This window comes from Babylonia areolata, chromosome 13 (genome assembly GCF_041734735.1).
Source record: "Babylonia areolata isolate BAREFJ2019XMU chromosome 13, ASM4173473v1, whole genome shotgun sequence".
Classification (NCBI taxonomy): domain Eukaryota; kingdom Metazoa; phylum Mollusca; class Gastropoda; order Neogastropoda; family Buccinidae; genus Babylonia; species Babylonia areolata.
In genome coordinates, this window is record NC_134888.1 from 5,314,314 (window position 1) to 5,331,813 (window position 17,500).

The 17,500-nt window shown below is 42.8% G+C and overlaps 1 protein-coding gene across 1 annotated transcript in view; it reads left to right on the forward strand.

Moving 5' to 3' along the window:
- LOC143288799 (uncharacterized) overlaps positions 1–17,500 on the forward strand; it is a 79,380-nt gene that overhangs the window by 47,223 nt on the left and 14,657 nt on the right. The window contains exons 17-21 of the mRNA XM_076597436.1: positions 5,630–5,718; positions 7,930–8,064; positions 10,084–10,241; positions 13,455–13,554; positions 16,744–16,813. Of these exons, the coding sequence (XP_076453551.1) occupies positions 5,630–5,718; positions 7,930–8,064; positions 10,084–10,241; positions 13,455–13,554; positions 16,744–16,813 (552 nt within the window). The remainder of the gene's footprint in view (positions 1–5,629; positions 5,719–7,929; positions 8,065–10,083; positions 10,242–13,454; positions 13,555–16,743; positions 16,814–17,500) is intronic.

A 17,500-nucleotide genomic window follows, 5' to 3' on the forward strand; every position in this document is an offset into this window, starting at 1 on the left:
GAAGAAGAAATGGGGAATTTTTTTTTGCAATTTCAGCTTGTGCCGTGTGAAATACTTGTTTATGAATTTATATTTTTTATTGAATGATCAAACTTTGGGTTGTTCTGTGGATGGAGTGGCATTTTTTTTTTAAATGTCGCCTTTTTATGAGCAGACATATCAACAGTTTCTGTTCTAGAGGTACCGTTCTTGTACCCCTGTGAAATTTGGGCTGCTCTCTCCAGGGAGAGCGCATCGCTGCAGTGGCACCCGTTTCCTTCTGTCTGTAAGTGTGTGTGTGTGTTCTTCCACCAAACCATACTTTTCGTCAGAATTTTGCCAGGGACAAGCCTTTTGCCGCCAGGGGTTCTTTTACATGCGCTGAGTGCCGGCTGCGTATGGGACCGCGCGGGTTTATTGTCTCTTCCGAATGACTAGCGTCCAGACCGCTGTTCAGTGTGTAGAGGAGGGGAAAACAAAAGCCAGGCGAGTGTGGAACTGGATCCTGTACGCTCAGGTTCTCTTGCTTCGTAGGCGGATGCGTTACCCACTAGGCCAACACTGTCTTTTTTTTATTTGTTTATTTTATTCTTTTTTTTCTTTTCTTTTTTTTTTTCTTAAAAAAAAAAAAAAAAATATTTATGTACGCTTATAGTTGACTTCATCAAGTTTTTGCGCCTGATACATATTATTATTAGTAGTAGTAGTTCTTTTTTTTTTAATGTATTTATCTATTATTTATTCACCCTTTTTTTTTCTTTTTTTCTTTTTTTCTCAAGGCCTGACTAAGCGCGTTGGGTTAAGCTGCTGGTCAGGCATCTGCTTGGCAGATGTGGTGTAGCGTATATGGATTTGTCCGAACGCAGTGACGCCTCCTTGAGCTACTGAAACTGAAACTAGGCCAACACTCAATAATATAATGATAATCATGATAATAATGATTTTTTTTTTTTTTTGGTCCCGGACTTTCTCGGGGTCGACCACCGTTTTTATTTTTGTATATGAAGTCATTATGACAATTCAGAATAGATGGAAAAGAAAAGGAAAAGAAAAAAAAAATCTGAATACAGTGACTATATATATATATATATATATATATATATATATATATATATATATATATATATATAGTCCATTACACAATCAACTCAGAACGAGACAATAACCAAGACCAATACCCGGCATTCCATAACTGTGTCATTGTAATCAATAGCTGTCACAACTCATGACAATCTCGTGTGGAGTGTTTCGTGCATTACCTTCCCCCATTTACCCTCTCCCATTCGAGCATTCGTTCAGTGTGTGTTAGCTCCCGGTTGTGCGTTTTTTACGTGCAATTGGGGAGTCTCGTTTGTGTGTTTGTGTCACTGCTGAGCAGAGTTTAAAGTCTCTCTGTTCTGTCAGTGGCACTTTTCTAGGCTTTTGCGCCCGCGGCCTTCTTGGAGGAAAGTCGTGCCTGTTTGGTTCGGGGCTTTTTGCCCAGTTGGTTGGCACCTTCATGTGAAGATCTTTTCCTCCTGGTGGCCATGCTTCTGTGTTCTGTGTGCTCCAGCTCAGAGGGAGTGCCCGTCTTTGTTTTTTGTTGTTTTTTTTATTTCCAGCGTCAGGGTAGTGGTACCCGGTTGGCAGTTTTCAGCATCCCACTTCGTGCACCATCTCTTCTTCAGCCTGTGTTGGCCAGGGCCCGTATGCACGTCAAACCCGATTAGCTTATTCGCGTTTAGGGCTTAAACGCGGTTAGCTATTCGGAGCTTAAACGCGATTAGCCCCTCTCCGGTTTTGGTGTGTACGTCGCCCTATTCGCGATTGAATAGCTCTCCGCGTTTACGGGGCGCGCTATTTATAGATTCTTTGGAAAACCGCGGTGCAGCAGGCATTGCTTTCGGTTTAGACATACCCTCCCTCGTGGAACTACCGCTGGTACGTGCTTCGTCGGTTTTCGTCAGTCCCAGTTTTTATTGTTTGTATTACTTGCCATGGAGAATTCAAAGCGCACTAGGAAGCCAAATTTCAGTGCTGATGAAATTCTAGTATTTCTGGAAGAGATGCAGGTGGAACGTGCGCTGTTATTCAGCAGTTTGAATCCGAGTGTAACCAACCCTCAGAAGACAGATACATGGAAAAAGATAGCCGAGAAGGTGAAGGCGTGCGGAGTGGCCGTTCGCACGGTGCAGGAATTGAAAGACAAATGGCGTTCCATGAAAGGGGCTGTGTTGAATAAGAAGAGGGATGAACGCAAAACGGGAGGAGGTCCACCCCCACCACCGGTCCCGTACGAAGACATCATTCTCGACATCATAGGAGCGGACTCCAATTTGTTCGAAGGCATCGGAGGTGAGTTGTGGGTTGACTTTGTTCTTTGATTCGTTAATCAGTGATAATTCATGGCGATGTCCTTCTATTCTAACTGCCCCGCCTGCATCGATCAACCATCATTGTTCCATTTAACCTGTTATTGTGTGTGTGTGTGTGTGTGTGTTGAACACAGTTTTTCCAAATAAAATAATTAGCATGGATAGATATTTTATATTCGGTCCTTACCTGTACATTGATGGAGTGGTAGCCTTTCCGGTTGACGAACTCATGCTCTTGGTCCTGTGGTCGCTGTATTCGCACCTGAGTCCCGTCAATGCACCCCACAACATTGGGAAAACCATAGTTCTGGAAAATGGTTCTCTTTGTCCGGTTTGCTGTGGCTTGGTCCGGAAAAGTGATGTACTGCCTCGAGCGACGGAATAGAGCATTTGTCACACGAGACACCGCCCGGCTCACCGTGGACTGGTCAACCCCAACCAACTCGCCACACACGTCTTGAAAGCTTGAAGTCGCCAGGTACCGCAGTGTAACAAGCACCTGCTGCAAGGGTGTCAAGGTAAACCCACGATTCTCCAGCCGTATCTCACCTTCCACCTCGTTTGTCAGCTCCCAAATATGTTGCCGCCTAAACCTGAACTTTCGGAACAGGTCATGGTCATCGTACAGGTCAAACGGGTTCTTTGTCACGAAAGATGCGGTTTCTTCGCAATTGCCGTCGCTGTCTCACTTGGAAAAACATCAATGCCGCCATATTTATCCGCGTTTAGGCTCGCTATCTGACCCCCGAGGCACCGATAACTTTATCCGCGTTTAGCCCAGTCGGATAGCTTATGCGTTCTGACGTACATGCCAAAATCTGCGGCCTATCCACCCGAATAGGCGCTATTCGCGGATAGCCCTCTATCCGGATCGACGTGCATACGGGCCCTCTGCTGCTGACTGCTGTCTTCAGTCCTGCTGCCCTCTGCTCATCACTGTCATCGTTTGTTCACTAGTTTCGTCGTCGTCTGTTTTCATCTGTCTTCAGTTTTCGCCGTTCAAGTCATCGTCTTTTCTTGTGTTGTGCAGTGCTTCAGTTTATCTATTCGTCAAACGTCCTCACGTCCTTAGTTCATTGTTAGCATTCTCCGGACTGACTGCCGCTGGACGGCCGTGTCTTAAAGCTCTGTGTTTTGTGGGGGGGTTTTGTGTGTGTTATTTATCCATTGTCGTCATTTAAGTTTATCATTTCTTGCTAAGATTGTAGTTTTATTAGTCAAGTTCTGTGTGTGATGGAATAAATGTATGTGAACCCCGAATTATTTTAGTCTGTGTTTGTGTTGTCTGGGTGTTAGTGCTGGGCTGGGTGGGGGTTTCTAGTCCGCTCTCATATAGAGTGTGACAATAGCAATTATGGAATCACCTATACAAGAAAAAGCATACAATTTTTCATTTACTGAATCAGGGCTTGTGAAAAAAAAAGAAAAGCTAAAAAAGAAGATGGAGTCTCCCGTCGGACCGACGGACGAGTAGGCAGGCAGACTTATCTCAGTGTCGGTGTGTGTCTTCACATGGGAGAAGAGGCCGATTCTGGATGCGCAGCACTTCCCACAGGTGTTGCAAGGGAAAACGTCTCCAGAAGTTGAGCCCTGCTTCCTTCGCTCATGCTTCTCCTTAATGGCTAGCGTTCTCTTGTTGTTGTTTAAAAAAAAAACAAATAAAAAAAAAACCACACCCCCCAAAAAAGACTCGAAACAATAACATGGAAGGAAGTTGTACAAATTATACAATAACGTGTACAAAAGTTTAAATCGATCATAAAGACAGTCAGGTGGTTGACCTGGTAGACAGGCAGGCAGACAGACAGACAGACACATACGGACAGACAGACAGTTCCATCCCCCCCACCCCCCCCCAGCAATCCCACCGCCCGCGCCCCCCAACCCCATATCTACCAACCCTATCTTGCTCCTCCAAAAGTCCAATGCAGGGAGGCTTTCTTTCTTCTTATTTTAATGATGATGATAGTGGACACTTGTTGAGGGCTTTTCTCCCTCAGAGGGAGTCTCAGAGTGCTTTACAGTAGACATTAACTCTCTCAGTACGGCCAGTCCACTCTTCTCCTGTACACAGACCCCTCGGATGTCCAGTGGGTGTCTGAATGACGCAACCTTTAGCTTCCGTCGTCTCTTCAGTGTAAGAGCCTTCCACTTGCAATATTTTGATGATGGTAATTGGGGTGAAACGCTGTTAACGTCGTCTCTTTCGCCGTTCGTATGGAGAGAGTTAAACAAATACACACATACCGCAATGACTTACAAAAGGAAGAAAGAAAAAAAGAAAGAAGAAAAGATTGAACGCACAGAGTCATCAAGCAGATTCAAACTCATGCATCTTGAAGCAGCTGTATTTTTGATGGGGAGGTTCATTATTAAAAAAACCCCCAAAAAATCGTTTTTTCATTTGTGGGCTGCGATACTTAACACCCATACGCTTGAGTAGGCTTTTTTTTATTATTATTATTATTATTATGTGTATGACCGTTTTGACTCTGCCATGTAGGCAGCCATACTCCGTTTTCGGAGGGGAGGTGGATGATGGGGAGGTGAAAGTGACGGTGTGTTGGCTACAGGGTTTTGACCCTGCCATGTAGGCAGCCATACTCCGTTTTCCGGGGGGGGGGGGTGGATGATGGGGAGGTGACAGTGACGGTGTGTTGGCTACAGGGTTTTGACCCTGCCATGTAGGCAGCCATACTCCGTTTCCGGGGGTGTGGATGATGGGGAGGTGACAGTGACGGTGTGTTGGCTACAGGGTTTTGACCCTGCCATGTAGGCAGCCATACTCCGTTTTCGGGGGTGAGGTGGATGATGGGGAGGTGACAGTGACGGTGTGTTGGCTACATGGTTTTGACCCTGCCATGTAGGCAGCCATACTCCGTTTTCGGGGGTGTGGAGTATGGATGATGGGGAGGTGACAGTGACTGTGTGTTGGCTACAGGGTTTTGACCCTGCCATGTAGGCAGCCATACTCCGTTTTCGGGGGGGAGGTGGATGATGGGGAGGTGACAGTGACGGTGTGTTGGCTACAGGGTTTTGACCCTGCCATGTAGGCAGCCATACTCCGTTTTTGGGGGTGTGGATGATGGGGAGGTGACAGTGACAGTGTGTTGGCTACAGGGTTTTGACCCTGCCATGTAGGCAGCCATACTCCGTTTTCGGGGGTGTGGATGATGGGGAGGTGACAGTGACGATGTGTTGGCTACAGGGTTTTGACCCTGCCATGTAGGCAGCCATACTCCGTTTTTGGGGGTGTGGATGATGGGGAGGTGACAGTGATGATGTGTTGGCTACAGGTCCCCTGGCAGAGTCGGAGGTGATGACAGAAAAGTTCAACCCTGTGCTCGGCGCCTTCTTCCCGAGCTTCTCCTTCTTCGGCATGCAGGTCTGTCTACCTGCATTTACCTGTACTTACCTGTCTTTACCTGCAGGTCTGTCTACCTGCATTTACCTGTACTTACCTGTCTTTACCTGCAGGTCTGTCTGCCTGTATTTACCTTTCTTTACCTGCAGGTCTGTCTACCTGTATTTACCTGTACTTACCTGTCTTTGCCTGCAGGTCTGTTTACCTGTATTTAGCTGTATTTACCTGTCTTTACCTGCAGGTCTGTCTACCTGTATTTACCTGTCTTTACCTGCAGGTCTGTCTACCTGTGCTTACCTGTCTTTACCTGCAGGTCTGTCTACCTGTATTTACCTGTACTTACCTGTCTTTATCTGCAGGTCTACCTGTATTTACCTTAGTTACCTGTCTTTACCTGCAGGTCTGTCTACCTGTATTTACCTGTCTTTACCTATCTTTATGTGCAGGTCTGTCTACCTGTATTTACCTGTCTTTACCTGCAGGTCTATTTACCTGTACTTACCTGTCTTTACCTGCAGGTCTGTTTACCTGTATTTAGCTGTATTTACCTGTCTTTACCTGCAGGTCTGTATACCTGTATTTACCTGTCTGTATTTACCTCAGGTCTGTCTCAGTTTTGATGCATAAATGAAATCCTATTTACCTGTTTTACCTGCAGTCTGTCTACCTGTATTTGACCTGAGTAGGTGTAGCCTACAGTATTTACTGCAGTTGTCTACCGTATTTGTGAATAATAATATTACTTATTTGCCTTCTGACTCTATACAACAGATGCAAGTTTTTGTATATATGTTTTACTGTATATTTTTAAATTTTATTCGTATTGTACGTATTGGCTGCTGTCATTCAGCATTTCATGGTCTTTCTCATGCCACTGTTTTAATCCCAGCACAGCCAGTGGTCATCTCTTGAGTTTACGTACGGCACCACATATGTACCTGAGGTTGTGCATCCTGTGCAGCATGTCTGGTTTGTGTAGTGCAGTGTGTGTGTAAGTGTGAGTGTTTTGTATTCGTGTTGTGTATGTGGCGGTTGCTACTGACATACCTGTAGGAATTACCTGCGATTGTGCGTACGCGTGTATGTACTGACCTGCAGGTCTGTCTAACATGTATTTAACTGTACTTGTCTTTACTCTGGCAGGCCTGTCTACCCTGTAATTTACCTATACTTACCTATATTTACCTGCCATGTCTGTCTACTTAGATTTACCTGTACTTACCTGTATTTACCTGCAGGTCTGTCTACCATAATTTGATGACATAAATGAAATCTATTTTACCTGTATTTACCTGCAGATCTGTCTACTCTATTGACCTGCAGGTCAGGTAGGTCAGCCTACCAGTATTACCTGCATGTCTGTCTACCAGGTATTTGATAGAATAAATAAAATATATTTACCTGTATTTGCCTGCTGAAACCTCTCAGTACAACAAGAATGACAAGTTTTCTTTATATATGTTTTTACTTTATATTTTTTTAATTTTATTCTGTATTGTATCTTTGGCTGCCTCGTCATCAGCATTTTTTCAGTGGCATTTCTCCCATGGCCCATGCCACTCCTTTTAATTCCCCCAGCACAGCCACAGATAGGCCCATCTCTTGCGGTCGCAGCGTCGCCAGCCCACAGGGAACTGTGGTTGTGCATCAGTGTGCATGCATGTTTGGTTTGTGTGTGTGTGTGTGTGAATGTGTGAGTGTTTGTGTATTCGTGTATGTGTGATTGTGGCGGGTGCATGCATACGTGTAGGAATGTACGTGCATGTGTGCGTACGCGCGTGTGTGTGTGTGTGTGTGTGCATGCCCATGTGTGTGTATATGTGTTTGTGTGTGCGCGTATGTGTATGTATGTGCATATGTTCACATGCATGATTAGAGCGCATGAAACAGTGCTAACTGTTGACACTGTCTGGGTGTATGTGTGAATGTGTGTCTTCATGTTTTACATTTATTTGCTTATTTATCATAATTGTTTTATTTATTTATTATTTTATTATTATTATCATTACTACTACCTTTTTTATATCATAATTCTTATTTTATTTATTTATTTATTTATTTATGTAAGCTTATCTATTATTTATTCACCTTTTTTTTCTTTCTTTTTTCTCAAGGCCTGGTCGGGCATCTGCTTGGCAGATGTGGTGTCGCTAGCATATATGGATTTGTCCGAACGCAGTGACGCCTCCTTGAGCTATTGAAACTGAAACTGAAACTGAAACTGTGTGACAGCACGTGGTGTGTGGTGTGCTGGAGAACGGAGACATCCTCAAGATCAGCCTGGAGTCGCTGTCGGTGGACCCCGACACGTCGGGAGGGGAGATCACCTACCCTGACATCCCCCACATCTACAACGCCAACATCTACGTGAGTCAAGACGGTCAGAATGGATCAGACGCTGTCAGAGAGCCTTCCACCTGTTGCTAGTCCGGATGACGGGCGCAATAGCCGAGTGGTTAAAGCGTTGGACTGTCAGTCTGAGGGTCCCGGGGTTCGAATCACGGTGACGGCGCCTGGTGGGTAAAGGGTGGAGATTTTTACGATCTCCCAGGTCAACATATGTGCAGACCTGCTAGTGCCTGAACTCCCTTCGTGTGTATATGCAAGCAGAAGATCAAATACGCACGTTAAAGATCCTATAATCCATGTCAGCGTTCGGTGGGTTATGAAACAAGAACATACCCAGCATGCACATCCCCGAAAACGGAGTATGGCTGCCTACATGGCGGGGTAAAAACGGTCATACACGTAAAAGCCCACTCGTGTGCATACGAGTAAACGGGGAAGAAGAAGAAGAAGCTAGTCCGGATTCGTCACTGAATTTAGAGTTGTACCAAGGACAGAAATTTCAACAACCAGTGGTGGCAGTGCATGCAAGTTGAGAAGAGAATTCAGAATCCTAAATTGAGAAAATGTCTCGGAGAAAGAGCGTGGTTATTTTTTGGGTTTTGGTTTTGTTTTTTGTTTTGTTTTGTTTTGTATGCTGCACATGGCACTAAAACTATCAACAGTAAATATTTTTAAGGGTAGAATTCTGTTTGAGCTACATATTATGGATGCATTATTTGATAAAATGAACACTATTTTCAGGATACCAGAATTCTTCAGAATATAGTTTAATAGAAGCAGCAGTAGTTGATGGATACAGTTGGATAGGATAAAAAAAAAATTTTATGGGTATACTTTCTTAGAATGAATACTATTTTATGGATACAACTGGGCAGAAAAACAACAGTATTTGACAGATTTAACTGGATAAACAATAAAAAGGATAAATCTTATGGATATGACTTGTCAGAATAAACAGTGTTTTATGGATGTAGTAAGACAGAATTAGTAACATTTCATGGATACATTTGGACAGAGCAAACTACGTTTTCTGGATGAATTTATATGTCTGTGTATATAAGTCATATCCATGAAATGTTGTATTGTTATTATATTGTTTTGTTATTGTAATGTATTGTTATTGTATTGTCATTGTATTGTATTGTTATTGAATTGTTATTATATTGTATTGTTATTGTATTGTTATTGTATTTTGTTTTGTTATTGTATTATGTTATTGTATTGTTATTGCATTGTATTGTAATGTAATTGTATTGTAATGTATTGTTATTTTATTGTATTGTTATTGCATTGTATTGTAATGTAATTGTATTGTAATGTATTGTTATTATATTGCTATTGTTATTGTATTGTCACTACAGATTCCTTTGAAATTTGAGCTGCTGTCTCGGAGAAGAGTTTGTCACCACGGTGCAACATCACTCTTTTTTTTCTTAAAAAAATTTTTTTTTCTTATTATAAAATGTGTACTTTGTACTGCCCTGTCCTCCAAACTGTATCCATAAAACGGTGTTTATTTTGAGGAATTACATCCGTGTTTTTTTTGTTTTTTGTTTTGTTTTGTATGTTCTTGTTTCCAAAACCCACCGAACGCTGACATGGATTACAGGATCTTTAACGTGCGTATTTGATAGTCTGCTTGCGCATACACATGAAGGGGGTTCAGGTACTAGCAGGTCTGCACCTATGTTGACCCGGGAGATTGGAAAAATCTCCACTTTTCACCCACCAGATGCCGTTACCGAGATTCGAACCCGGGACCTTCAGATTGAAAGTCCAACGCTTTAACCACTCGGCTATTGCGCCCGTTGCTAGCAGAGACATAAACGGAAGACTTTGACTTAACGGCAGATGCGGCTTATCAGATATCTGCACATTATACGAGTTCAAAATAAATTTAAATTCAGAGGTTCTGCCTTATGTGCTGTGGCGCCTTGTAGGCCGAAAATAACGGCAACCTAGCAGAGTGGTAGTGGAAATGGATTTGACGCAGTAACGCCATGTTGAGAAAGTGAAAGTGAAAGTGATTGTCGGCAGGACGAGAACCATGGAGTGAACCTGGTGGGGCAGAACCTGGAGGCCGAGCTGTTCCGTCAGCACCAGCATCCCATCATGCACCTGGGCTTCATCGACAACATCAGCCGCATGGTCAGCGTCGACGACAACGGCTACATCAACATCTGGCACTACGACCCGTGAGTGTTGGTTTGGTCTGTCTTTCTTGCTTTTTGACTCACTTGTTTAAACAAAGTGAGTCTGTTTTAACTCTCTCCATACGAACGGCGAAAGAGACGACGTTAACAGCGTTTCACCCCAATTACCATCATCAAAATATTGCAAGCGGAAGGCTCTTACACTGAAGAGGTGAATGTTGACAGAGAATACCACTACTCTGACGACGGAAGCTAAAGGTTGGGTTATTCAGACACCCACTGGACATCCGAGGGGTCTGTGTAGAGGAGAAGAGAGGACTGGCCGTACTGAGTGAGTTAACCCGGTGTTCGGTTGTCTCTGTGTGTGTGTGTGTCCGTGGTAAACTTTAACATTGACATTTTCTCTGCAAATACTTTGTCAGTTGATACCAAATTAGGCATAAAAATAGGAAAAATTCAGTTCTTTCCAGTCATCTTGTTTAAAACAATATTGCACCTCTGGGATGGGCACAAAAAAATAAAAAATGAAGCCTAATTATATGCAAACTGCATTTACTGTTATATTTATATTTTTTGTATTCTCTAAACTTGGCACTTTGATCTGATATTCTGACCCAACAACAAGAGCAGTCATTATTATCATTTTTTGTTCAAACAGCCACTTCTTTTGCTAAGCATGGAAGTTTTATTTCTTTTGCAAACGTTTTGGTGCAGATAGTAAAAAAGGGAAATTACTCTGTAATTAATGCTAGGGGACTTAATTTGCTTTAAACTGATCTTTCTCATCTTAAACATTACATTTTGAAATTATATTCAGTACATAAAAAGCTTGGATTTAAAAAAAAAAAAGTGTATCACAAATGAGTCTTGAAGGCCTTGCCTCTCTTGTCTTGATGTTGTTGTGGTGGTAGTGTTGTGGAATAATGATGTTGTTGATGATGATGATAACGGTGTGGAATAATGATGTTGATGATGATGATAACGGTGTGGAATAATGATGTTGTTGATGATGATGATAACGGCTGTGTCAACATCTGTCACTTCGACCCGTGACTGTTGGTTTGGTCTTTCTTGCTTTTCTTGATGTTGTTATGGTGGTAGTGTTGTGGAATAATGATGTTGATGATGATGATGATGATAACGGCTGTGTCAACATCTGTCACTTCGACCCGTAACTCTTGATCTGGTCTTTTCTTGATGTTGCTGTGGTGAGGATGTAAAATAGTGATGACAATGATGATGACTATGATGATAACGGCCACCTCACCATCTGGCATTACGCGCCTTAATATGAGCTCGATCGCCCAATCGGGCTAAGTACGGACTTCAGCCTCGCTTTCACTTCATAAACATGAAGGTGGAGGTCGCTGCTGGTTCGTCGCTTGCACTGTCGTCTGCTAGGTCGATCGCCTTCAATTTGAAGGCTGCATCATAGGCATAACGTCGCGTTTTCGGCATGATGACGGTGTACGCTAGAGCAGAGTAGAACTGAATGCTGAGCTGAAGGCTTTAATGCGTGCGGATTTGACTTATAAAACGTGAACAGTTAGCACACTATCCTGAAGCTCATCCAAAACTTCATGGACAGAAATCATGATTTTGGTGAGTTGAAGGGCAGCTAAGAATAGACGAGAACGTGACACTCCCGGGATCGTTAAAATCCTCAAATAAGCCGCATCATTGTATAAGCCGCAGAGGTTGAAGCTGGAGTAAAATGTTGCGGCTTATAGACCGAACTTTATGGTAGTTTTGTTTATCTGTTGTGATTCATAATCGGACACAAAACGAGAGCGCCAAAGAATCGATAGACAGACAGAAAATACGAAAAAAAACTTAGCTGTATGCAGAGCACAGGAGCAGGAGTCAAGATGGCTGCCGGAAAAAGAGGGCACTAGTCAGGGATGCAAAGGGGAGGTAACCTACTTCGGGAGGTTATCGGCCGTAGCTACTTTCGTTTTCTCCGCATAGGCGGGTAGTAGTTTGCACAGTTTTCAGTTTCAGTTTTCAGTAGCTCAAGGAGGCGTCACTGCGTTCGGACAAAACCATATATGCTACACCACATCTGCCAAGCAGATGCCTGACCAGCAGCGTAACCCAACGCGCTTAGTCAGGCCTTGAGAAAAAACAAAAAACAAAACAAAAACAGGACAGGAATCAGACCCCTGCCAGAGTCTGTGCTAGTGGGTCACAGTAAGCATGTTACATAAACGTAATTTTAGGAAGAAAATTTCCTTTTCTTGATGTTGTTGTGGAAGTGTTATTGCAAAATGATAATGATGATGATGATAATGATTGAACTGTATTTCAACGCATTTATTCCATATTGAACTGTATTCTGATATTCTTCTCTGTTCGTGGGCTGCAGCTCCCACGTTCACTCGTATGTACATGAGTGGGCTTTTACGTGCATGGCTGTGTTTACCCCGCCATGTAGGCAGCCATACTCCGTTTTCAGGGGTTTATTCTAATATATTATTTCATATTTGAGCTGTATTTTCACACATTGATTCCATATCAAACTGTATTTCAACACATTAATTTGATATTTAACTGTAATTTAACACATTGATTTGACTGCATCGCATTACTTTTTTTTTTTTTAATAATCACAACAGATCTCACTGCATGAAGTTGGGGCTGCAGTCTCTTGGGAGATTGAGTCGCCACATTGCAGCATCACCCCAAAGAAAACAGTTTCTGTCTGCATGTGTATCAGTTTTGTTTATTGGAGTGGAATTTTCTATAGAATTTTGCTTGGAAGTATCCCTTACTTGCCTCTGGTTCTTCTTCTTTTTTTCTTTTTTTAATTTTTTTTTTAGGGTCCCATCCAAAAGGCTAGAACCCACACACAAAATTGAATAATCATGTAAGAAGACAAAAATGACTGCAGGATTCTTCAAAGACAAAAAACTAAAGTTTATAACAACCTTTTTGGTGGTGGCTGAATCCTCTTTGTACAGTGGGACACGACGTTTCGGACCATAGGCCATAGTGTTTAGTGTGCATGGCCCATCAAAACAGAAAGTAGTGAGATGTCATCACCCTTTTCTCACATAGGATTTCCTATTCAAACTGTCCTCTTCTCATCCCTTGACAACGGGCCTGTGGTCCGAAACGTCGTGTCCCACTGTACAAAGAGGATTCAGCCACCACCAAAAAGGTTGTTATAAACTTTAGTTTTTTGTCTGTGAATCATCATGTGGTGGTGTTGTTGCGGTGTTGACGTGGGAGTGTTGCTTGTTGTCGTTGTTGCAGAACGTACATTTCCGGGTTTGGCTACTTCATCCCGGAGAGGAAGTACAAGGTGGACTTGAACAAGAAAATGTACACCCCTGCCAACACTGACAAGCCCAAGGTGGGAAGGGTTTTTTTGTTTCTTCTAATTCTTTTTTTTTCCCCATCATTTGCACCGTTTTCAGTGACGTTATTCCCATTGCCACCACACCCGGGTTTGTCTGTCACAGTCATCAGCAGTCCACAGGCAACTACCAATGTTTAGGTCACCAGGAGTCTCCACACCAGAGGAGACCCTGCACTGCTGCTGAGTCACTTCTGTGGTGTTCATTGGGGCCTTCAGTATTCAGCTGGGGTTGATTCAGATTGTAAAGGTTGTATTAAAAAAGAAAAAGAAAAAAAAAGTGTGCCTTCTTTAACTCTCTCCATACAACGGCGAAAGAGACGACGTTAATAGCGTTTCACCCCAATTACCATCATCAAAATATTGCAAGCGGAAGGCTCTTGTACTGAAGAGGTGAATGTTGACAAAGAATACCACAATTCTGACGACGGAAGCTAAAGGTTGGGTCATTCAGACACCCACTGGACATCCGAGGGGTCTGTGTAGAGAAGAGATGACTGGCCGTACTGAGTGAGTGAAGTACTTGGAAGTGTATAAAGAACAGTGTTCTTTCTGTAAGTACTGGGGAGTCTTTTAAAAAAAACAACCCCAAATGACCCAGGTTTGTAATACTTTTTAACATGGGTGGGTGGGTGCGGGTGTGTGCTGATTATCTGGTTGTGGTTTTCCGCAATTCATCTTTATTCTTATCTTATCTGTCTATTATAATCAATGTGCAGTATAGTAGGCTATGTTTATAATTATATTCAAATAATGTTTCTTAATTCTTTCTCTTTTTACATTGAGAATACTAGTTATTACCTGCAGTGTGTGGATGTATGTATGAAACGATGTATGTGATATTTTTTACATTTGTATCTCCGTAATATTCGTAAAAGCTGTTGTTGACTTTTACAGTTACGGTCCCCATGTTGTTTACTTTATGTTGTGATAATGCACCTGACCAAATTTCTCCAGTTCGAGATAATAAAGTTATCTTATCTTATCTTATCTCTTTTCTGGGAAAGAAATATTAACCAGATAACCATTTTGTCTGCCACAGGTTGACTGAGCATGACAGCAAAATTAGAAAATGTTCCACCTGTATTTAAATTAAAAAAAACAATAACAATGTCATGGATTTTTTTTTAAAATCCAGAAAGGGTCTCTCTGATTGAAATTGTGGTTCAGATGATGACGCAGATGGTGATTAGTCCTGCAGAATCAGAATCAGAATCAATCTTTATTGTCGATTAAGCTTTAATTAATAATTCCCTTTCACCGCCATGGTCGCATTTCGGCACCAGCTAGGTAAAGCACCCATGTCACTGAAGTGCAACCAGATGATGGGCCTTTTGTGTATTAACCTAATGCTCTTAATTTTCAGTGGTAGGATTGGCCTTTCTTTTTTTTTTTCTACACATCACAGGGGACTCCCCAGCTATTCTTTGACACCATCTTTTCTGTGGTTCCTGCACAAGGTTAATTTGCACTCTAAACTGACTGGCGGTGAAAGGCAAGGTTTATCAGCTGAGGAGGAAGGTGGCAGAATGGTTAAGACGCTCAGCTGCCAATACAGAGAGTCCGTGAGGGTGTGGGTTCGATTCCCGCTCTCGCCCTTTCTCCTAAGTTTGACTGGAAAATCAAACTGAGCGTCTAGTCTTTCGGATGAGACGATAAACCGAGGTCCCGTGTGCAGCACGCACTTGGCGCACTGAAAAAGAACCCATGGCAACGAGAGTGTTGTCCTCTGGCGAAATTACGTAAAATGAAATCCCCTTTCATAGGTACACAAATATGTAAGCATGCACTCAAGGCCTGACTAAGCGCGTTGGGTTATGCTGCTGGTCAGGCATCTGCTCAACAGATGTGGTGTAGCGTGTATGGATTTGTCCGAACGCAGTGACGCCTCCTTGAGAAAGTGAAACTGAAACTGAAACTATCAGACATCCGCGCACAGTCACATGTATCACACACAATAAGATAGAACAAGAGAGGCAAGGCCTTCAAGACTCACTTGTGGTACACTTAAAAAAAAAAAAAAAAAAAAAATCCAAGCTTTTTATGTATTGAGTATAATTTCAAAATGTAATGTTTAAGATGAGAAAGATCAGTTTAAAGCAAATTAAGTCCCCTAGCATTAATTACAGAGTAATTTCCCTTTTTTACTATCTGCACCAAAACGTTTGCAAAATAAATAAAACTTCCATGCTTAGCAAAAAGAAGTTCCTGTTTGAACAGAAAATGATAATAACGACTGCTCTTGTTGTTGGGTCAGAATATCAGATCAAAGTGCCAAGTTTAGAGAATACAAAAAATATAAATGTAACAGTAAATGCAGTTTGCATATAATTAGGCTTCATTTTTTAAAATTTTTTGTGCCCATCCCAGAGGTGCAATATTGTTTTAAACAAGATGACTGGAAAGAACTGAATTTTTCCTATTTTTATGCCTAATTTGGTGTCAACTGACAAAGCATTTGCAGAGAAAATGTCAATGTTAAAGTTTACCACGGACACAGACACACACACACACACACACACACACACACACACACACACACACACACACACACACAGACAACCGAACACCGGGTTAAAACATAGACTCACTTTGTTTACACAAGTGAGTCAAAAATAGCATAAAATGAGATAAAATAAAACAAAATATAGAACAAGAAATTGAGTGAGCTGTCCATGCTGTGGCACTTTGGGCAGCATTATGGTGAGTCCCTTTTGAGGCACAGAAAGTGTGGCTGCCTTCACCTCTACATCCAACTCGCTCACTACGATCGGCTTCGGATCCACTCCGTTTACGCATACCCAGATTCAAACGCTCGACTGTTGGCCGCCGTTCTTTCTCTGTCTCCGGACCTTGCGATTGGAATGAACTTCCTCTTTCGCTTCGTCAAGTCTCCACTCTCAGCTCTTCTTTCAAGTCTGGCCTTAAAACCCACCTCTTCCCAAAATAGCCTCCCTTGCCTGCCTCTTCCTTGTCTTTAGTTTCTACAGTTTTAGAGTTATGCATGCGTGTGAATGACTGGTGCGAAAGCGCTTTTGATTTGTCTCTGCACAAGATTCAGCGCTATATAAATACCATTATTATTATTATTATTATTATTATTATTATTAAAGACGCTCTACGTGTGTGTGGCTCGGACGACGCTGACTGGCATGTGACAGAGAGACTGCCTTCTTTGTCTGACAGGTGATTTTCACGGACAGCGCCAAGAACAACAACAAGACGCAGGCGGAGATCGCCAAGGAGAGGAACAGAGGTGAGCACAGTGGTACAGTCAGTCAGTCAGTCATTCACTCCATGGACAGGCACGCACAGGCACGTGCATGGACACATGTGCTTGTGGAAGCAGACACGCACACACACACACGCGCGCACGCACAGAAATCATTCACACACACACAAAAAAACAAACATTTACACACACACACACACAAACACACACACACAACATATACACACTCATTCACACACACACGCACACTCACACCCACCCCCACACCCTCACAGACATACTCACCCACCCACCCCACCCCACACACACACACACACACACACACACACACACACACACACAAAGCATACACACTCTCCACCCACCCTCACAACAGGCACTTGCATGGACACATGTGCTTGTGGAAGCAGACACGCACACACTCATGTACACAAATCATTCACACACACACACACACACACACACACACACACACACACACGCAAACATTTACACAAAAAAAAACCCGCAACATTTACACACACACACACAACACACAACATATACACACTCATTCACACACACACACACACTCACACACACCCACACACCCCCCACACACATACTCTCACCCACCCACCCCACCACACACACACACACACAGATTTCTCTGTGCGAAATTCACGCTGCTCTCCCCAGGGAGAGCGCGTCGCTACACTACAGCGCCACCCA